Raw genomic sequence first — 18,077 nt, forward strand, 5'->3', positions numbered from 1 at the left:
CGAACTTAATAAAGCTTTTACTCAACCTTAACAAGAAGATTAATAAATACCCTAATGTATTCTAATCTTCATTCCATGCTTGATTCTTCATCTCTCGAACATCTTTACTTCGATCTTGATTAATTCTCCGCTTTAATCTTCAATCAAATATTCTCTTAGCTCGAGCATGAATAACCTTGCAACAACATAAATAAAATACACTATGTCTTTTGTGGTTAGGTCATCTTCAAAACTCAAGGGTCAACAAGAACGACTTATTCAACATAATATTCCGATAGCTCATGAAGTTTTCCATTTGTTTAGAAAGAAAACATGCAAGGATGGCTGGATTGCCATTAACTTGATATGGAAAAAACGTATGACCGTTTGGAATGGGATTTCATTTATGCTATGCTTAGTCATCTGGGTTTTAGCCCGACTTGGATTAGTTGGATCCGAGCTTGTCTATCTTCAGTCTCCTTCTCTGTTCTGGCAAATGGTATTCCAGGGGAAAGATTTTGTCCTTTTGGAGGAATTCATCAGGAGGATCCGCTTTCTCCCTACCTCTTTATTTTATGTGCTGAGTTATTAGCTCGCCGACTGCATCATAATAGTATATCTAATGGCAAACTAGTGGGAGTTTCCATAGGAAAGTGGAGGGTTAAAGTTCCTTTTATTACCTTTGCAGATGACACTATGATTTTTGCTAAGGCAATGTGGCTAGCTTTAAGGCTATTCGCTCGATTCTAGATAAATAATGTCTTATGTCTAGCTAGCTGGTTAATTATAATAAATCGGCTTTCAAATGTACGGGTAATGTCTCTGCAACTGAAGTAGAGGACTTCCAGGGACCTCTTGGTATGGCTTATTCCTCGTCTTTGGAAAGTTATTTGGGCTGTCCTATTATCGAACGACGGGTTACCAAGGAGACTTTCATGCCTATAGTTAATAAAGTTCAGGCTCAATTACCGAAATGGAAAGCTAACTCTCTCTCTCAAGCAGGGAGAGCCATTTTACTTCAACTTAATCTTGCCTCTAAAGCCAACTATCAAATGCAGAGCTTCCTTCTTCCAAAAAATATTCTATCGAAACTTGATAGTAACTATCGTAATTTCTTTTGGAATAGGGGTCCAGACTCTAAGGCTCCCAATTTGATAGGTTGGGATATAATTTGTACCTCAAAACCTTATAGCGGTTCAGGCTTTAGAAAAGCACGCGTTAATAATATTGCTAATGAAATGAAACTTTTGCCGAAACTTCTCCGAAATGATAACAACCTTTGGCTTACTTTGGCAAAAAAAGGTATTGTAAGAACAGGGATTTCTTGACTTATAAAGTGTCACAAAATTCCTCTTGGCAATGGAAAAAGCTTATGTCTTTGAGATCAATCTTCAAATCTAGCCTCCAGTGGCAAATTGGTAATGGTAAAAGAATTAATTTTTGGCATGTTAATTGGGTCTTGCCTCACCTTTTAAGTAAAACTAGTTATTAGGCCTGGGCTATGCCCCGGGTAAGAAAAAATTTCATTTATTAATATAATACTTTATGATAATAACACTAAATACAACTTAGCCTAGTGGTTAGAACTTTAGTATATATACTTGAGGTCTTGGGATCAAACCCTATACTATGTTATTTCTTAATTTTTTATTGTACATGGATTACATGAACTAAAACTCCCTAGGGAGAGCGCCACATGGCACAATTTCTTATTTTTGCACGCCTTTTAATATAGTGAAACTATTGGGTCAGACCGTCTGACCTAATAGTTTCCGTCAGACGGGGCTGACCCAAATAAAAAACCGCGCTTCCAAGACCTCCACACACCATCGTGAGGACGACAAAACCGTCTCAAAGAAGCTATGTGCGACACCATATCTGAACTTGCTTCTGGTATTCTTCCTGACAATGGATGGCCTGAACTTCTTCCTTTTATGTTCCAGAGTGTTTCATCTCATTCCTCCAAGTTGCAAGAGTCTGCTTTTTTCAACTTGCGACACTTTGGTGCCTTATATTAAGGAACTTCATCAAGTGTTCTTCAATTGCCTCACCAATTATCTTCTTCTTCTGATGTTCGAATCGTCGCTTTGAATGTTGTAATTAACTTCATCCAGTGTCTTGAAACCTCCGCTGATAGGGATTTCAGGACTTATTGCCTGCCATGATGAAGACCTTGACTGAGGTTAGAAGTTTTCTTAATGAAATTCTTAATTTCAGTCTTCATTCTTTTCCTATTTTCCATTTTCAGTTGGACTTTGTTTTGTTTCAGTTGGACTTTGTTTTGTTTCAGTTGGACTTTGTTTTGTTTCAGTTGGACTTTTTTTTTGTTTCAGTTGGACTTTGTTTTGTTTCAGTTGGACTTTGTTTTGTTTCAGTTGGACTTTATTTTGTTTCAGTTGGACTTTGTTTTGTAATATGTATACCAACTGAAACAAATAATGGACCAACTGAAATAAAAAAATGGACCAACTGAAAGAAGTAATGGACTAACTGAAAAAAAATGAAGACTACCTGAAAAAAAATGAAGACTACCTGAAACTCAAGTGAAGTGGTCCGACGGGCTGATTGTGTCGGACGAGTCCGACACAATACGAACTCTTTAATATATTTGTATAGATTATTCAAAACCCAACTATAAATAGTTCTTCTCGTGCTTTTGAGTTCATCTTGTTATCTAAGGCTTGGGATATGCAATTATTGAGATCCCTGCTTCCTGATGATATATGCTCCCAGATAGCTACGATTTTTCTTTCACTTAATGATGTGGAGGATGAGGTTTTTTGGGCTCTGTCTCCTGATGGTATTTATTCAGTAAAGTCGGGTGCCAAATTACTTATAGACTATAAGACTGGTTCCCAAGGGAAAGTTGAATACCATTGGATCTAGAAGTCGAATCTTCCTCACAAAATAAAAAACTTTAAAGCTTGTAACGATAGTCTCCCTACAAAGGTCAGATTAGAACAAGTTCATATTTTCACTCCTCAACAATGTGAGTTATGCAGTTGTGCTTCGAAATCAGCTTCTCATCTCTTTTTTCAATGTCCCTTTGTTTTTGATATTCTTCATCAGCTTGATGCGGATTATGGGTTGCCCCAAATCCCGATTTATGCAACCTTGGGTTCTTTTCGAGCAAACTTAGAAATTTGTTCTGCTATGTTAGGGCAGTCCCAGACTAGTTTGCTCGCTGTTGTCTGGTGGTTTGTGTGGTTTGCTCGTAATAAAGTCATCTTTTCGTAGGACTCTTTTACTGCTCGTAAGATTAATGTGCTTGTTAATAATTTTATTAAGGAGTGGCAATTATGTTTGTCTTCTAAATCATGCCTTGATCCTCGAAAGCCGAATTGTTTTTCTTTGATGAATTCCCAAGCTCGAAGGGTTGCTGCTTGGGTCCCCCTTCATGAGGATGTGTTTAAAATTAATTTTGATGGTTTGAAATATCAAGATGGGCGGACCTGGTTTTGTCATTAGAAATCATTTGGGTGACGTTCTTCTTGCGGGTTGCAACTCTCTGCCTAATGAATTTTCTATTATTCAAGCTGAAGCTACATGCCTTTGGGAGGCTATTAAAGCTGCTCGATTTCTTAATTTAAACTATATTTCTTTAGAAGGCGATAATCTTTCTGTTATCAAAGTTATGCAAAAAATTTGGAAACCTCCTTAGGAGTTAGGCCATTAATGCCTTATTGAAAGATGCCAGTATTGAACTTTCTAAATTTAACATTTTTTCTATTTCTCATTGTTTCAGGGAAGCAAATTGGGCTGCGGATATCCTGGCTCATGAAGGGCACGCGTCTCACAACCTCATTTACAAGTTTCCTCCTTTTTTTGTTGATTTCTCTCTTATCATCCGTAAGGATGTTTTAGGCTGGCCCCCAGATTAGGGGGCTTGTCCTAATTTTATTTTCTGTATAAAAAAAAAACAGAGAGGTTGCTGGAGAGAATTGAATAGTTTAGGGAGATTGAAGGTAATAGATGAAAAGTAGAATGGGGAAGGAAGAAAGATAAAGAAGGAGGGGGGGGGGAGAGTAAAAAAAGGGAAAACTTTTTTAATCCTAAAATGTGTACCTCCTCGTCGGAATTTGACCCGAAGCACGAGTTAGGCGGTGATTTTTAATGAGTTGGTGGTAAACTGTAAAAGTGACTACTTAGAAGGTGTTAAAATCAAAAAATTTTTGTTTTAATGCTTAAATAAGTGCTATATAATTGCTAATGCATAAACAATTATAATTTTATTTATCTTACGTACGTTTCTTCGGAGTACTCCGAACCCACGTGGATCAGATCCTGGTTCCACCACTGACTCGAATCAACACAAATCCCGATTGATAATACGAATTGGCCGATTAAAATCAAATCCCGATTAAATCAACTATATTTGGAAGTTGGAACGATTGAGGTCAATTTTTTCTCTTAAAATTACTGAAGGCCAGTATTAATAAATTTGTTAGAAAAATTCAGTATTAATTTCATCTAATTTTATATTAAAATAAACCACCTATTCTATTTTTTCTCTTAAAATTACCGAAGGCCAGTATTAATAAATTTGTTAGAAAAATTCAGTATTAATTTCATCTAATTTTATATTAAAATAAACCACCTATTCTAATAATTTGTGTAATAGCATATGTACCAAAAATATTTGGGATAAAGGTAGAATTTTTAAAACCTCTTGCAATATAACAAAATCGCTACAATAGAAAGTTACTTCTTATAGTTGCACAATAATAATATTGACTTAGAAAGGGCTATCTGAATTTCGCCTTAGGCCCATAAATGTCAAGAATAGCCCTGTTCATACTGAAAACTCATCCAAAGTAAATCTTATTGTATTGGTAGTTGCATTAATACACCGTAATGAACTAGTGGGCGATCATCGAGGTAATGGGCACATAGCTACTCCGACATATCCCAGCAATAGCTGTGTTCTTTGTTATGGATTTTCCACATTCCTATAAAGTAGGAGGAATCCAGATATAGCCATGAGTTTGAACATAACCAGCCTTCTCAAGTAGGGCATCTGCTTCAGCTGGGCCTCGAGTTCCCGGCTTATATGGAACAGACTTCAATAGTCCCTCGTCAATTCTGTGTAGAAGAGGAGTAAAGATCTCCCATGCAGCCTGAAACAGAAATGGCCATCAGTTGAGACACTAAGGCAAACACTGAATATTTTGCTAAACATCAAGAAAAAAGCAAGCTTTTGTGAAAGTTTATGCTTTTCTTGCCTTCAGCTCATCTCTGCGGACGAAATGCTGTTGATCACCTCTAATTCTGTCAATGAAAGTAGGAGGATCATCAATAATGTAATGTGCAAGGACTGTGATAATTTACTCGAAAAAACGTGCTTCTAGAAATAGAAGGGGACAAAGAGGGCGTCTGTCTTGCCTTTCTAGACCCTCCCTAAACGATTGTTTATATTGAATTTCAGCCAATGTTATTAAATTGGCGACCCGCATTTAGAATCATACAATCCATACAAACCTACTATTTCAGATATAACAAGAAGACTTGGATCGATGTAAGAATGGTACCCAAGTAGAAATGGCCATAGTATAGTTCAGGATCATTGGGATCACCCATAAGATCGCCACGATCTCAATCCCTAAGATCTTTGCTTACAATGGAGATATGAACCTTATTCCTCAATGCTAAAACATCATGGCTTGAGACTACTTTTAAGTTCTTGTTTGGTTCAAGGCTTCAAGCTATGGAAAGGAAAGGGAGTGGAATCAAATAGAGGAGGGAAATGGTAACACTAATTGTTATCTTTATTGTATGTTTGGTTCAAGCCATGAAATGAAAAGGGAATGGTAACCATTACCACTAAGAGATGGATTTTGCTACCTGATATCATAACATGGCAATTTGAAACGAATTTTTTGGCTAAACTGTCTTATAACTAGAAATGAAAGAAGTAAACCAATACTCTGCCTAACCTGAGTATATGTTCCTCAATTGGCAAAACATATGGACTAAGAAAGACGATAGCTGTGATCAGAACTTTTATTCCCTTATAACCTTATGTATTCTATTAACATGTACAGTTATGTGCTATTATACTAAAATCAAATAGAAAGTATCATGCCAAAAGGCAGATATACTATCAATTAGTTTATTAAGGCACCTCAAAATCAAAAGTAGCAACATTTGTATCTAATAAATCAATCAACTACTAGCAATCAAGGTAGCTAAACTTTGGAAAACACAAAAAATGTGAATGAGGAACTGTTTATAAAGACTAAAGGAATAGCCTTGTGAACTCCTTAGAAATACAAAATATGTTATTTGTTAGGAATTTTTGTCTGTTAACACTTTTTATGCTATTGTTAATGTAAAATATCACCTTGTATTGCTAGTTTTGTGAAATAGCACCATTTAAGGCTGTTATGTTTTAAAGGGAAACTCATATTCCATATTAAAATATGTATACACCAATATTCCACATTTAAAGCTTTATGTTTCAGATAGCACCTTTTATGCTATTTCTGATGTGTACTGCATGTTTTAGACCACTATACACCCCACTCATAACCTTGTATACACTCAACCCACATTTTAATCACCTGACTGTAGGACAAGTCATGACTTTTTGCTTCATTGGCACTTAATAAAACACTAAAAGGTTCATGAAACTTATGTGCTCGAGCCAAGAATGTTCAGTACCAACAGAAGTAAGTATATTAATTTTGATTGAGAGATCGTACGTGTCCAGAATCAAACGTTCATAGGCCTCTGGAATAACGACTCCCTGATACCGCTGCTTATATGACAAATCCAGTTCACTTTGTACAGTCGACATTTCCAACCCTGGCTGTTTCACCTGTTGAGGGTGAAAATTTTGTTAGTCCACAAGAATGAGCTTTTAGTCAAGTTTTTGAATGATGGTAATACCTTTTCTAAATACAACAGATTAATATAGGAACATTCACAGTCAAAAGATGGGGTGACTAATTCCTGCAGACCTAGAATGTTCATGAGCACATCACATGGGTCAGTAAACGCTTCACATCTAAAAACCCAAAACCATATCAAGATTCATATGGGTCAGTCCCCTTTGATTTTCCAGCTCATAACTTTTTTTTAATGCAAGATGTCGATTGTTTAATATCAAGAATTTCCAATCTGAGCAGGACAATAAGTGACAATTGATCAGGAAAACACCTAAGTAAACAAAATGCCCATTTAAATTTTATCTCATCAGGAAGTATTTTGGATAATAGTATTTCTCAATATTTGATGAAACTTAAAACTGGAATTCACTTCCAAGTGTGTACTTCAGACCACAAAATGAAGGCAATTGCAATTTGCAATGTGGGAGCTCAACAGAAAACTCTACTCGCTAATAAGCAAGGTATTATTTTCATTTCATATCTCGTCAAAGTCCCTACTTATTTCGTTATTTTCTTTACCTAGGTCTCAGAGGACAGAGTTTATTAATAAATCCATAAATAAATAGCATACGGTTGAAGTAGGCATGTTTATGCAAGGGAGAAAGGTGGACAATGATTTTGAGCAGAAGTTTGGAACTCTTAAGCAGTATGGACAGGTGACTCTGTGATAGAAGCCCATCAAAGTCACTCGTACTTACGTCAGCCATCCCCTCGAATACTGGTGAAGCCCAACTTGAAGGGTTCGTGGTCAATTCATCAGTCGTAAATTTATTAACAATAATACACAACAGAAGAGTCATCAATTCACATACCGTAAGCTTCATATAGATTGCCTCCGAAGGCTGTAGCCGCATCACAAATTCATTTCTTCCTTGCCTTTTACCTGAAGACAACAAAAAGAAACATTGAATAATATTATAAGAGATCTCAGTGAGCACTGCAGAATATCAGACCAAAATTGAGATTTCAAAACTTCAACCAACGAAGTAGATCTAGTAAAGTAATACTAACTTCTTACTTAATAGAACACTATCAAAGAGATCGGGTAATAAGTAAGATTGTTCAGGAAGGTGATGAAAAGTAACATTGTTCATAAGAGAGGGATCAATAAGCTTAGATTCATCAAACATGCAAAATGAGTATTTGAAATTAAAAGGTAGCAATACAGTGAAGGATTACACTTCCAAACTAATGAAATTAGTGATCCTATTTTGAAAGAACAAAATATAGATATATTGCAAAAGCTGCTAGATAGTGTCATAGAACAATGTTATTCATGTAACATTAAGTGTGATAGAACAATAATTATCATGAAACCCTTACTAATGATGCAGTTAGATGCGTTAGAATAGGGAAATATTTTAAAGGCAGACGATTGCCAGGGAAGACAACATACATTTAAATATATCACCAGGGACATCCTTGAACTGAACCCGAATTTCTGCTTTCCTTGAATTCAATGCTTTCCCTGCCTTTAGTATAAATGGAACACCTGCATGCATAGTGATATTTAGAGAAATGACTTAAATTAGCCTCGAGGACACGGACTCCCAAATCAGGGTGATAGTGACGAGATTTTATTATATTATAGGAGTTGTATGAATAGGAATTTCAAGCGATCAACAAAAAGAAACATCAATAGTTCTAAATTTCTTAAAAAGGAACCACGAACAAGAGCTTGACAAGTCACACCTTCCCATCTTTCATTGTGTATCCGCAAAACCACGGTTGCAAATGTTGGTGTGTTTGAGGTATCTGGAACAGTTGGATCATCTTTGTAGCCTTCATATTGCCCAAGAACAACCTCTTCATCCTTAATCGGATCAACTGCTTGAAGAACCTTAAAAACAAACAAAAACCAAACTGACCACAAGAAAATCCACATGTACATAATAAGATAGGGAGGAAGTCCACCTAAATTTATTATCTAGCTTCATAGAGTTCATTGCTCAACAATTTACTACATTTGCTTTTATTTAGTTGTACCATATTCTCCTCACACGTGATTTCTTTTTTAAATTGTTTATCACAACTTTATACAATTACCCCAAATATGTGTCATTCCTTTGGGTACAATTAAAAAATGGAGGAACTACTATTTCGGATAGTAACTTAACATCAATACAACTAGATAGTCTTTTCAATTAAAACAATAAATAAATAAAGAGAAAAGATTTGTTATCAATTTATGCATATTTCTCAGCTTACACATATTTAACATCAGACGTTCAATTTATACGTATTTGCTATCAGTTTATGAATATTTCAAATCAGCTTGTACATATTTCATACCAGTTTATACATATATCATATCAGTTTATAAACTATTGTAAAATATGTATAAGCTGATAGCAACTATGTACTCCCTCCGTCCCAAAATATAGTTCCCATTTCCCTTTTTTCACGGTAATTTATGCAAGTTGGGATAGTAAAGATTTTTTGTTTATTTAAATAAATGTTGTATGGAAAAAGATGATTTTAGGAGAGAGAATGAAGATAATTGGTAAAAGAGCATTAATTGTAACATTTTGGTTCAATAAACAAAGGAAAAAACAAAATTCAAGAAGCAAATAAATGATGGGACACGATTTTTCTAGACAAATTACGGAAAAATGTGGAACTAAATATGGAAATGGGAACTATATTTTGGGACACCCAAAATGGAAATGGGAACTATATTTTGGGACGGAGGGAGTATAAATTAACATATACAATGTTTAAACTGATAACAAAACACATATAAACTGGGTTTGAAAACGGTCTTAGCCAAGACTACTTCATTCGCTTAAGGTAATGCCATCATCATACTAAGGACGTTTAGGCATTGCATTAGTACTAAAAACAGACTATTAATATTTTTATTTGTAATCTATGACAAGTAACATTATAACGATATTTGAAAGTAGCAGATAGTATGCAATAAGAAAGTTGATTAAGTGAGCAAAAAGTATGGACGGGAGGGAGTAGGGGCGATCTCATATAAATCTGGGTCATGCTTTGCAAAAAGCTTTTAGATGGTGAAGAAGTACAAGTATATACCTTCACTTTTTCATCACGAATGTACTCTGGTGTAAGTGAGACCGGCTTCTCCATGGCAACTAAACAGAGAACCTGAAAGGCAATAACTTTAATATATGTTTCCAGAAATCAACACTAGCAGCTGGAGTGCTGGACTAATGCAAAGTAGCCCAGCCTCCCTCACTGCCAGAAATTAACAAGAAAAACGAGGAACTAAAGTGAGGAACTCTGTTTTCTTTTCATTGGAGAAGCTTCAAGTAGCTTAAAGAATGCAAGTGAAAAAACATGACGATTGTATCTCAGGTATGTTTTACACAATTGAATGGACAAGAAATGCCAAATGCCATATGCCAAATAAAATATGGGGAAGTATTCAGGATGTATCCACTTCTAATTTCTAAATAGTGCTTGATCTTCCTTTTGAATACACCAACAATTAACAATCAAGAGGGAAAAAGAAGGCAGCTGTAATTGATTTGCAGCATACTGATATGTAATCTTACCTGCAAGAGGTGGTTCTGAATAATGTCACGAATTATTCTGCAAATGTACGAAATTTTTAATTAATGTGACTAATAAGAATAGTAAAGTAATCAGGGTATACATACCATATTAACATTCTGATCATTAAGCAATAGATAATCATACTATATAGACAGTTTTAATAATGGGTGGAATAACTATTGGCGATAAGTGAAACGAAACAAAAATTCTACTGTACGGAAGTTCTCCAAACTAGCAAAAAGTTTCAAAGCATACCCATATTGATCAAAGTAGCCACCTCGACCATCTGTTCCAAAATCCTCTCTAAAGACAATCTGCGTTCAATATGCAAATATTAGACAAGCATGTCCATAAAGAAACCAAGGCTATGATGCTCAGATTTAGGAACAGGTGTTGGACTCAAGTACGGATGCAAGGGTCCAACATGAGAAAACGTTTAACTTAAAGATAGGGTGACACATAAAATAAAATAAAAGTAGCACATGACACAAGGACATGTTAAGTAAAAAAAAATAAAAAATATAGTTATTTAAAAATTTCAAGGATCTTCATAGAGTTCTAAGAAATAATAATTGTTTTAAAATCAAAGGGTAACTGATGTGTGTGCATGCATGGTTCTTCTCTTGCATGGAGTTTACTTGGGATTCAAGCTTAAAAAGGTGGTTGAACAGCCGATTTATCTTACTTGACTCCATGGCGAATTTTTGAATTTTAATAGAGTTCTATTTCATGTAGGATTTATATATCCTAAGTAGAGTTGTATTTGTTTGAAAGTTGGCTTACATACACGTGTCCACTATCCTACTTGGGGTTTTTTGTGTTTAAAGCATGTTAAGATTCTTTTACATTTTCAGTGCTATGTTGTAATCCTTGCAAAACTAGAATTCTATTTGAATTATTAGGATTAACTTGGGCGTATATTGGAGTGATTAGAAGTGCTTAATTGCTGATGTTTGTTGTTAGAATCATAAAAAAAGGTTTATTAGAAGCTTATTACATTCACAAATTTTGTATATAATATAATTTCTATAAAGTTCTATATTAGCAAGAATTATGCACCAAATATTCACCCAAACAAAAACCCCTCAAACAACCCCAAAATCTCCCAACTAGTATCACTTCTGTAATTTGAAGCAGTTCGCAAATTAGGTAACATTGGTTGTAATCCTTGCAAAACTTAAGTAGCAGAATTTAAAAGATTGTCTACAGCCTGTGATTATAGGAAGAAATAGAAACTTCAAATTTTTTGTGAGAGCCGAATCCAAGTATTGATAATCAAGTTGAACTACATATTCACAACCTTTGTTTTCTATTACTGAAGATTGTGTTTTTGCTACTAAAGTTGAAAGGCGGAAAAAAGCTTCAAAGGCTAGACCTTTTTCACCCTAATAATCCATCAAAGGGTGAGATCTCAAAGCCCTTTCATAGATATGAAAATTTAAACAAGGAACACAGTGTGTCTTTCACACCTAAAGAAGATGCTGCAAAAGGGAAACAAGGCCCTTGAAGATAAAAGCTGCTTCAGTGTCAAGGGCATGAACACATTGCTATTCAATGTCCACACATGGTCATGATTACTCACAGCATAAACACTTGCTTATTACACAACATATTGAAGAGGAGAACCAAAAAAAGCAAGTGTGTTTGCAACACAACTTGAAAGCCGAGAAAATTTTGTTTTTGAATGCATTGTTTCTACAACCTGAAGAAATAAGAATGGAGATTGGGGTTTGGAAGAAGAATCTCAATATTGAGAGAAATGGGAAAAGGGAGATATTATTTCGTACTTGTTTAGTCAAAGATTGCAGTTGTACTTTGATCCTGGAAAGTGGTTTATCCGCTAATGTGGTTTCTAGTAGGGTTACTAGTCAATTGAAGTAGCGACATGTAGAGCATCTAAAGCCTTACACGCTTAACTAGAGAGCATATTTGTGAACAAACATGCTCCAGTGAAATTTTCCCTTTATATACCAAAAGGCCATTTTATCGTGTAGTTGTTGTATAGCAAAACATTTGACTCAAAGAAGATATTAGCCCGTATTTCGAGAGTTAGAGGGAAATTCTACATGGTGACCATATGTTTTGAGAAATTCTACATGGTGTGAGAAATTTTTTTACATTCTCCCAACTGACCCTGTATTATTGCAGATTCGATTAATGTGACATTAACAACCATAAATGTGTTAAGTTGTGCTAAACTCTAAAAAAGCTGAAATTACTGAAATACCTCTTTAACTCCTATCTCTTTCATTAATTTCATTCGATAACCAACATGATGAGACTGACCCACAAATACATCATCATCCTAATTCAATTTTTCAGAGAGATCTAGAGAAAATTGTTATTTTTTTTCCTGATTTTATTAACTGTTCCCTTTTAAAATTCGAATAGATAATTACCCAATTAAACAGGTTATCAAGCTAATTTAGCATTTAATTTCAGATATTGATGAGGCAGACTATGCACCAAAGTCAAATGTTGCTGCAACCTGCAAGCATAATAATTTTACAGAAATTTCAAGAAAAAGAAAAACACTAATATCCTACTTTTACTTTTTTATAGGTATACTTCCTTTGTTCTATTGTTAATTGCAACATCACCTTTTGACACATTTTTTAAGAAAGCTATGTGAAGAGGAGTGAGATATAGATAAAGTGGGACCCATATGACATGAGAGAGGTAGAGAGAATATATTACCAAATAAGGAAACGTTACGGTTAATGAGAAACTTCCAAATAAGGGAAACGTTGCACGCAGAAAAGAATGGAGGAAGTACATGATACAATACTGGGTCTTAAGTTGAGTTTTCTTTTTTTGAAATCGTTCATTACCCCACCATCAAAGTCAATGCTTTCTCTTCAAGTCTGATATTACTTCTTACTTCTTAATATACAGTTGGTGAAATTAAGAAACTTTGAAAAGCTAAATGATATTTAGTTTGGTAATTAAGATTCATAAAGAAACCAGTAGAATTAACGCAAAATCCAGTTGAGATATAATAATATTTTTCAGTAGCAGTGGTACACGATGCAGAAAGAAGATGAATAAGAGGAGAGTGAAGGGTCTGGTGTGACTCATGAGGAAGAACAAGAGTCTAACGGAAAAAAGCTAATGAGTCCATACTATTTAACGAAAATAAGGTAATTAATGTCACATTACTAATCAAAACACTAGTATAGGGTCATTTGGGAGAATGCAAATTTTTTATTCCACCATATAGAAGATACCAAGATACAGGGTCACCATGTAAAATTTCCCAAAAATAAATGGTTTCTTAACTTCAACAAGTCAATATTACCTGTACATTATCAATATTATCTCTGTTCCAAAGGGGAAGAAAAAAGCGATTGGCAAATCGCATTACAAGCTGCAAAAACACAAGGAGATATCAGTATCCAAACATATAGAAGTGGGCAACAATTAGATTAGTTCTTCGTGCAGTATTACCAAGTTCTGAACCAACTCTTTTCCCAAGTAGTGATCAATACGGTAAATCTGTGACTCATTAAACAACTCTCCAATTTGTGAACTAAGTTGTTCTGCTGATTGCAAATCTCTCCCGAAAGGCTTCTCAACAACCATCCGTGTCCATCCAACATTTTCAGCTGCAACATGATAGTCGTAACAGTGTAAGGATCAGTGCACCAACAAACTAATATGACTATCATCAAATACACAATATTGATCAAGCAGCATGTCTGAATTTTCGGATCAAAACTTGCTCGTTATATTACGTAAAAAATCGTTGTTTAACGGATTTGATCTTGTCGTTCTGCGAAATGCCGTTAATAACAGTGTGATAAACATCATGCCCTTCTTGTCATGTTGTCTGTTATGTAACGATGACTCAACGCGTAAAATGTTCCTTTCTCGTTACATTTGTTCCTTGTCCAAATTGGGGAAAAAAAGGAAAGGGAAAACATACATTGTAACAAAAAGCAACAAATACACACCAAAAAAGGGAGAGAAAGTGACGCGGGCTTTTAAATTGGAAAATGACATGAGGTGTTTCTATTTCATTTATATAATACAATATCGCATTCATGCTCTAAGTAGTTATATATTCACCATATATATGACCAAATCATATGACAGGCTTGGTGAACTTATGTTGAGACTTGAGAGAATACTTCTTAAACTAGAAAAATGCAAATTTGAGGTGAAGAATCCATTGATGTGAACTTAAAAAAAAAAAAAAACACGCCGGCAAATCTGTTCCTATCATCTATTGCAAGTCGATTTCGCGACATTGCAGCCATCACCACACACATGACCACCTCTGTGATTTTCTACTTTGGCTGTATCGTTAAGTCAAAATTCTAAAACTATTCATCTCCCATGAAACTCAAAGGGAACATTCGATTATGGGTGCAAATAAAACCAGAGTCACATCACCTAAACGGCCTATCAGAAAATATTTAAACATATCCTCAAAGCAACAGCATATAGCTGAAGAATATCAAGAAACCAGCTATGATTACTCTTCTTTCATTAAGTTACTAAGTTAGCATACATAATTTAGCAAGTTTTTTAATGAGACATTTGTGCATTTTCCATAAAAAAATATAGCAAGTTACAAAAAGTTGTTTTGTCACATATAATACCAACTTCTTAGATATGTACTCTTCAAAATGGAATTACTGTTTCCTAGTTATGGAAGTTATATAATGGAAATCCAACAGTACTATACTTCCAGTACCGCAAGTCACAACTACTCTGCAGAAAACTCATTGAACTCACATTTATTCATACAGTAGCGTCTTATCATTCTGCAGACAGGTGGATATACTGAAGGCGGTAGAGCAAGGTAAAAGAGTCTTCTAGATATTCCTTCTTGACGATTCTGCTCATACTCATACTTGGAAATTTCTTTATCCAGCAATTGAAAACCCTCTTCAGTATCATACGAGCCACTCACATATTGAATCTGGAACAATAAGCAAGAAAGCAAGCATAAATCACATGTTCTCAACCAGGAAGCAAGATGCAAAATGATCATTAAGAAGTGATACTAACCAAACGCAAAAAGTTAGAAACATCTTCAGACATCTCTGGGGTTGCATTCTTGGAGGGAACCAGATATCTGGATTCATGAAGACAGCACTATTCACTGTAAGACTGTAAGTAATAGTAGAACTATGACATTTATCCAAAATGATTTCTAAAAATTTAGAAGATGGAAGTTGGAACAAGTTCATGCACAAGAAAAATGTGTTTGTGTTTCCCTTTAATCCTTTCACGTCTGACACAAGGAAATTGCAGTACAAGTCTCAAACAAAAAAAAAAAAATCAAGGATAAATTGAAAAGAACAAAAGAGATATATTACAATATGATATGAATTGAAATGCATAAATAAGCTTCCACTCACAGCTTGCAATAATGCAATTAAACCTGGCTATTAGGCGGGTTAGCTGGTCAATAGAGGGTCGGGCTATGGTGGTTGTGGTTTCAAAAGCAAGTGAGTAAAGAGCGGGCCAATAGAAAAGCAAGGAGAGAAAGAGAGAAAAGAGCACGTGTACAAAACTAATTGGTCTAATATTTAGAGTATCGATCCTGTACGATTAAAACCTTGTAGATTAACCCTACCCTTATGCCCATTAGGCAATTCAGATAACTTTTAAAAAATTAAGCATAAACATGCCATAAATCAAAGGCATCAAGTGAAAAGATGCAAATCCTTGTGTTAACATGACATAAGCCACATTTATAAGAAAACTTCAACAAAAGTCATAAAATCTCACCCATGAATACGATCTTTCAATTCATCATCTGTCATCTTTGACCTAGCATAACCAAATATATGGACCTCACTTGGAGGAAGAAATCCCTAAGAATACCATCATCAACAATTCAAGTTAATTCAAAAGTCTCTTTCCAAGATACACAATCAAGCGGATCATTTTCTACATACAAGGTCAATGCTGTAAAGAAAATTCTCATTGGTAACCTCGTATTTCTGCTTTTCATATTTGGTAACCAAACATAAATACAATTCTCAAAGGTAATCCTTAGGCATTGTCTCCCAATATTCAATAACTTAATGAGTTATTTCAATTTTTTTTAAAAAACCATTAACTCATCTAGTTGAATACTTGAATGACTTCATTCATAATAATACACTACATTACACCATGTCAAATTTGGACCTCGTTGCATCACAACATTAACAATGTCGACTTTTAAACTCAACCTTTGCAATCCAAACCAATCAACCCTATGAAATATGTCAAAAGACCAATTCAACCAAAAGCTTAAGCTGATAGTTGAAGTAGCAGGAATAGTTTTATACTCTATCAAAATATCCACAATTTTAGCTCAATACATATCAATATCAATCTTAACTATTCCCTCACCAATAATGAAGTTAAATTAACTATCTCATAAAGCGAAAATCGAGGTGATCAAACCTGACGATAGAGATTGAATAGAGCAGGAAAAGTCTTCTTCTTTGCAAGATCACCTGAAGCACCAAGAACAATAATTGAAAGGGACCCACTTTCCAGGGAACTCTCAGTGTCTGCTTTATCCCCAAAAGAGTCATTTCTCACACTTGATCTTTTCTCCATATGCCAAACATCACCTGAGGCCATTTTTAGCTAAAACCCACAAACAAATTCTTATCAGATCTTAATTTTTTTTAGCTCAACTATGAATTCTTACTCAAATTTTTATGGGTATGCTACAAAATTGAAACTTTCAACATGTAATAGTAAAATTAATGCAAAACAAACCTTCAAATTTATTGGAAGATCGTCAAAATTTGATGACCAAATTCTTTTTTTCTCACTCTTCCTCAAACTTGATGATGGAAATGCGAATTGTGTTGATTTTTGTCAACTTTCTTTTTTCGTTTTTGTTTAGAAATGTGGGGGTTGTTGGAAAGTTCAGTTATCAAATCGTGATATTTGCAAATTAATTAAGGTGGCATTTATGTAAATATATTCGAGAGGGAATGATTCTTTTTTTTTTGTCCGGTGAAATGTGATTGTTGAACGGTCTTCACACCTAACACCAAACGTTGTTGGTAGATAGAAGGTTAAAGCAGACAGCAAGTTTGACTTTGACGGAAGTTCTTTTTTTTTTTTTTTCTTTTTTTGCAAAAGCCGGCATGTTGGAGGGATGTGATGTCCATTTTCAAAAGTCCACAGTGGCTCTCCTGCTTTTCGTCAAAACATCACACATTCTAAAATTCCTAGCTAGGACTGTTCCTGAATATTATTGAGCATATGACAATAATAAAAAAGGGTTCCTAACGTATAAGAAATTTGATAAAATATGCACGTTTATGGGATAAAAATTAATTATTTACCAGCAACTCTTTCTTAAAAAAAAAAAAGACCTTTTTCTTTTTTATATGATTAATATCCATTTAATATTCCTCTGTCCTATAAAGATCTAAACACTTGCTGGGTCACATAATTTAAGGTGATAAGTTGTAATATGATTCTCAAATTTTATTTTTATGAAAAAAATTAGATGTGGTAGGAGTCGATGATATCGTTCATTAAAAAAAGAGAGAAATCATAAATAATAGTGGGACCATTTAAAAACAAAATTGTTCAAACTGAAATAAAACAAACAAAAAAAAGTCATCAGACTATTGGGACGGATGGAATAGTCCGTAATAAACATATAAACTCATAGCTTAACGAATAAAATCGAAATATCGATAAATAGAATACTGTTTA

At 34.6% G+C, this 18,077-nt stretch overlaps 2 protein-coding genes across 2 annotated transcripts in view; one reads left to right on the top strand and one right to left on the bottom strand.

Annotated features, from left to right (window-relative positions):
• Positions 1-18,077, top strand: part of LOC104895850 (sterol 3-beta-glucosyltransferase UGT80B1) — a 108,031-nt gene that overhangs the window by 49,768 nt on the left and 40,186 nt on the right. The window lies entirely within an intron of this gene.
• On the bottom strand, positions 4,669-17,392 carry LOC104895811 (glucose-6-phosphate 1-dehydrogenase 6, cytoplasmic). The gene is made up of 16 exons (XM_010682427.4): positions 17,121-17,392; positions 16,797-16,985; positions 16,131-16,216; positions 15,405-15,471; positions 15,129-15,315; positions 13,836-13,993; positions 13,687-13,755; positions 10,644-10,702; positions 10,388-10,424; positions 9,906-9,977; positions 8,559-8,706; positions 8,263-8,358; positions 7,679-7,749; positions 6,681-6,796; positions 5,202-5,247; positions 4,669-5,096 (listed from the first exon to the last, which is right to left on the bottom strand). Exons 2-16 carry the CDS (start codon positions 16,977-16,979, stop codon positions 4,929-4,931), a joined length of 1,563 nt encoding a protein of 520 aa, XP_010680729.1. The 5' UTR covers positions 16,980-16,985; positions 17,121-17,392; the 3' UTR covers positions 4,669-4,928.

The sequence above is a fragment of the Beta vulgaris genome, chromosome 1 (assembly GCF_026745355.1).
Source record: "Beta vulgaris subsp. vulgaris cultivar EL10 chromosome 1, EL10.2, whole genome shotgun sequence".
Taxonomy (NCBI): Eukaryota; Viridiplantae; Streptophyta; class Magnoliopsida; order Caryophyllales; family Amaranthaceae; genus Beta; species Beta vulgaris.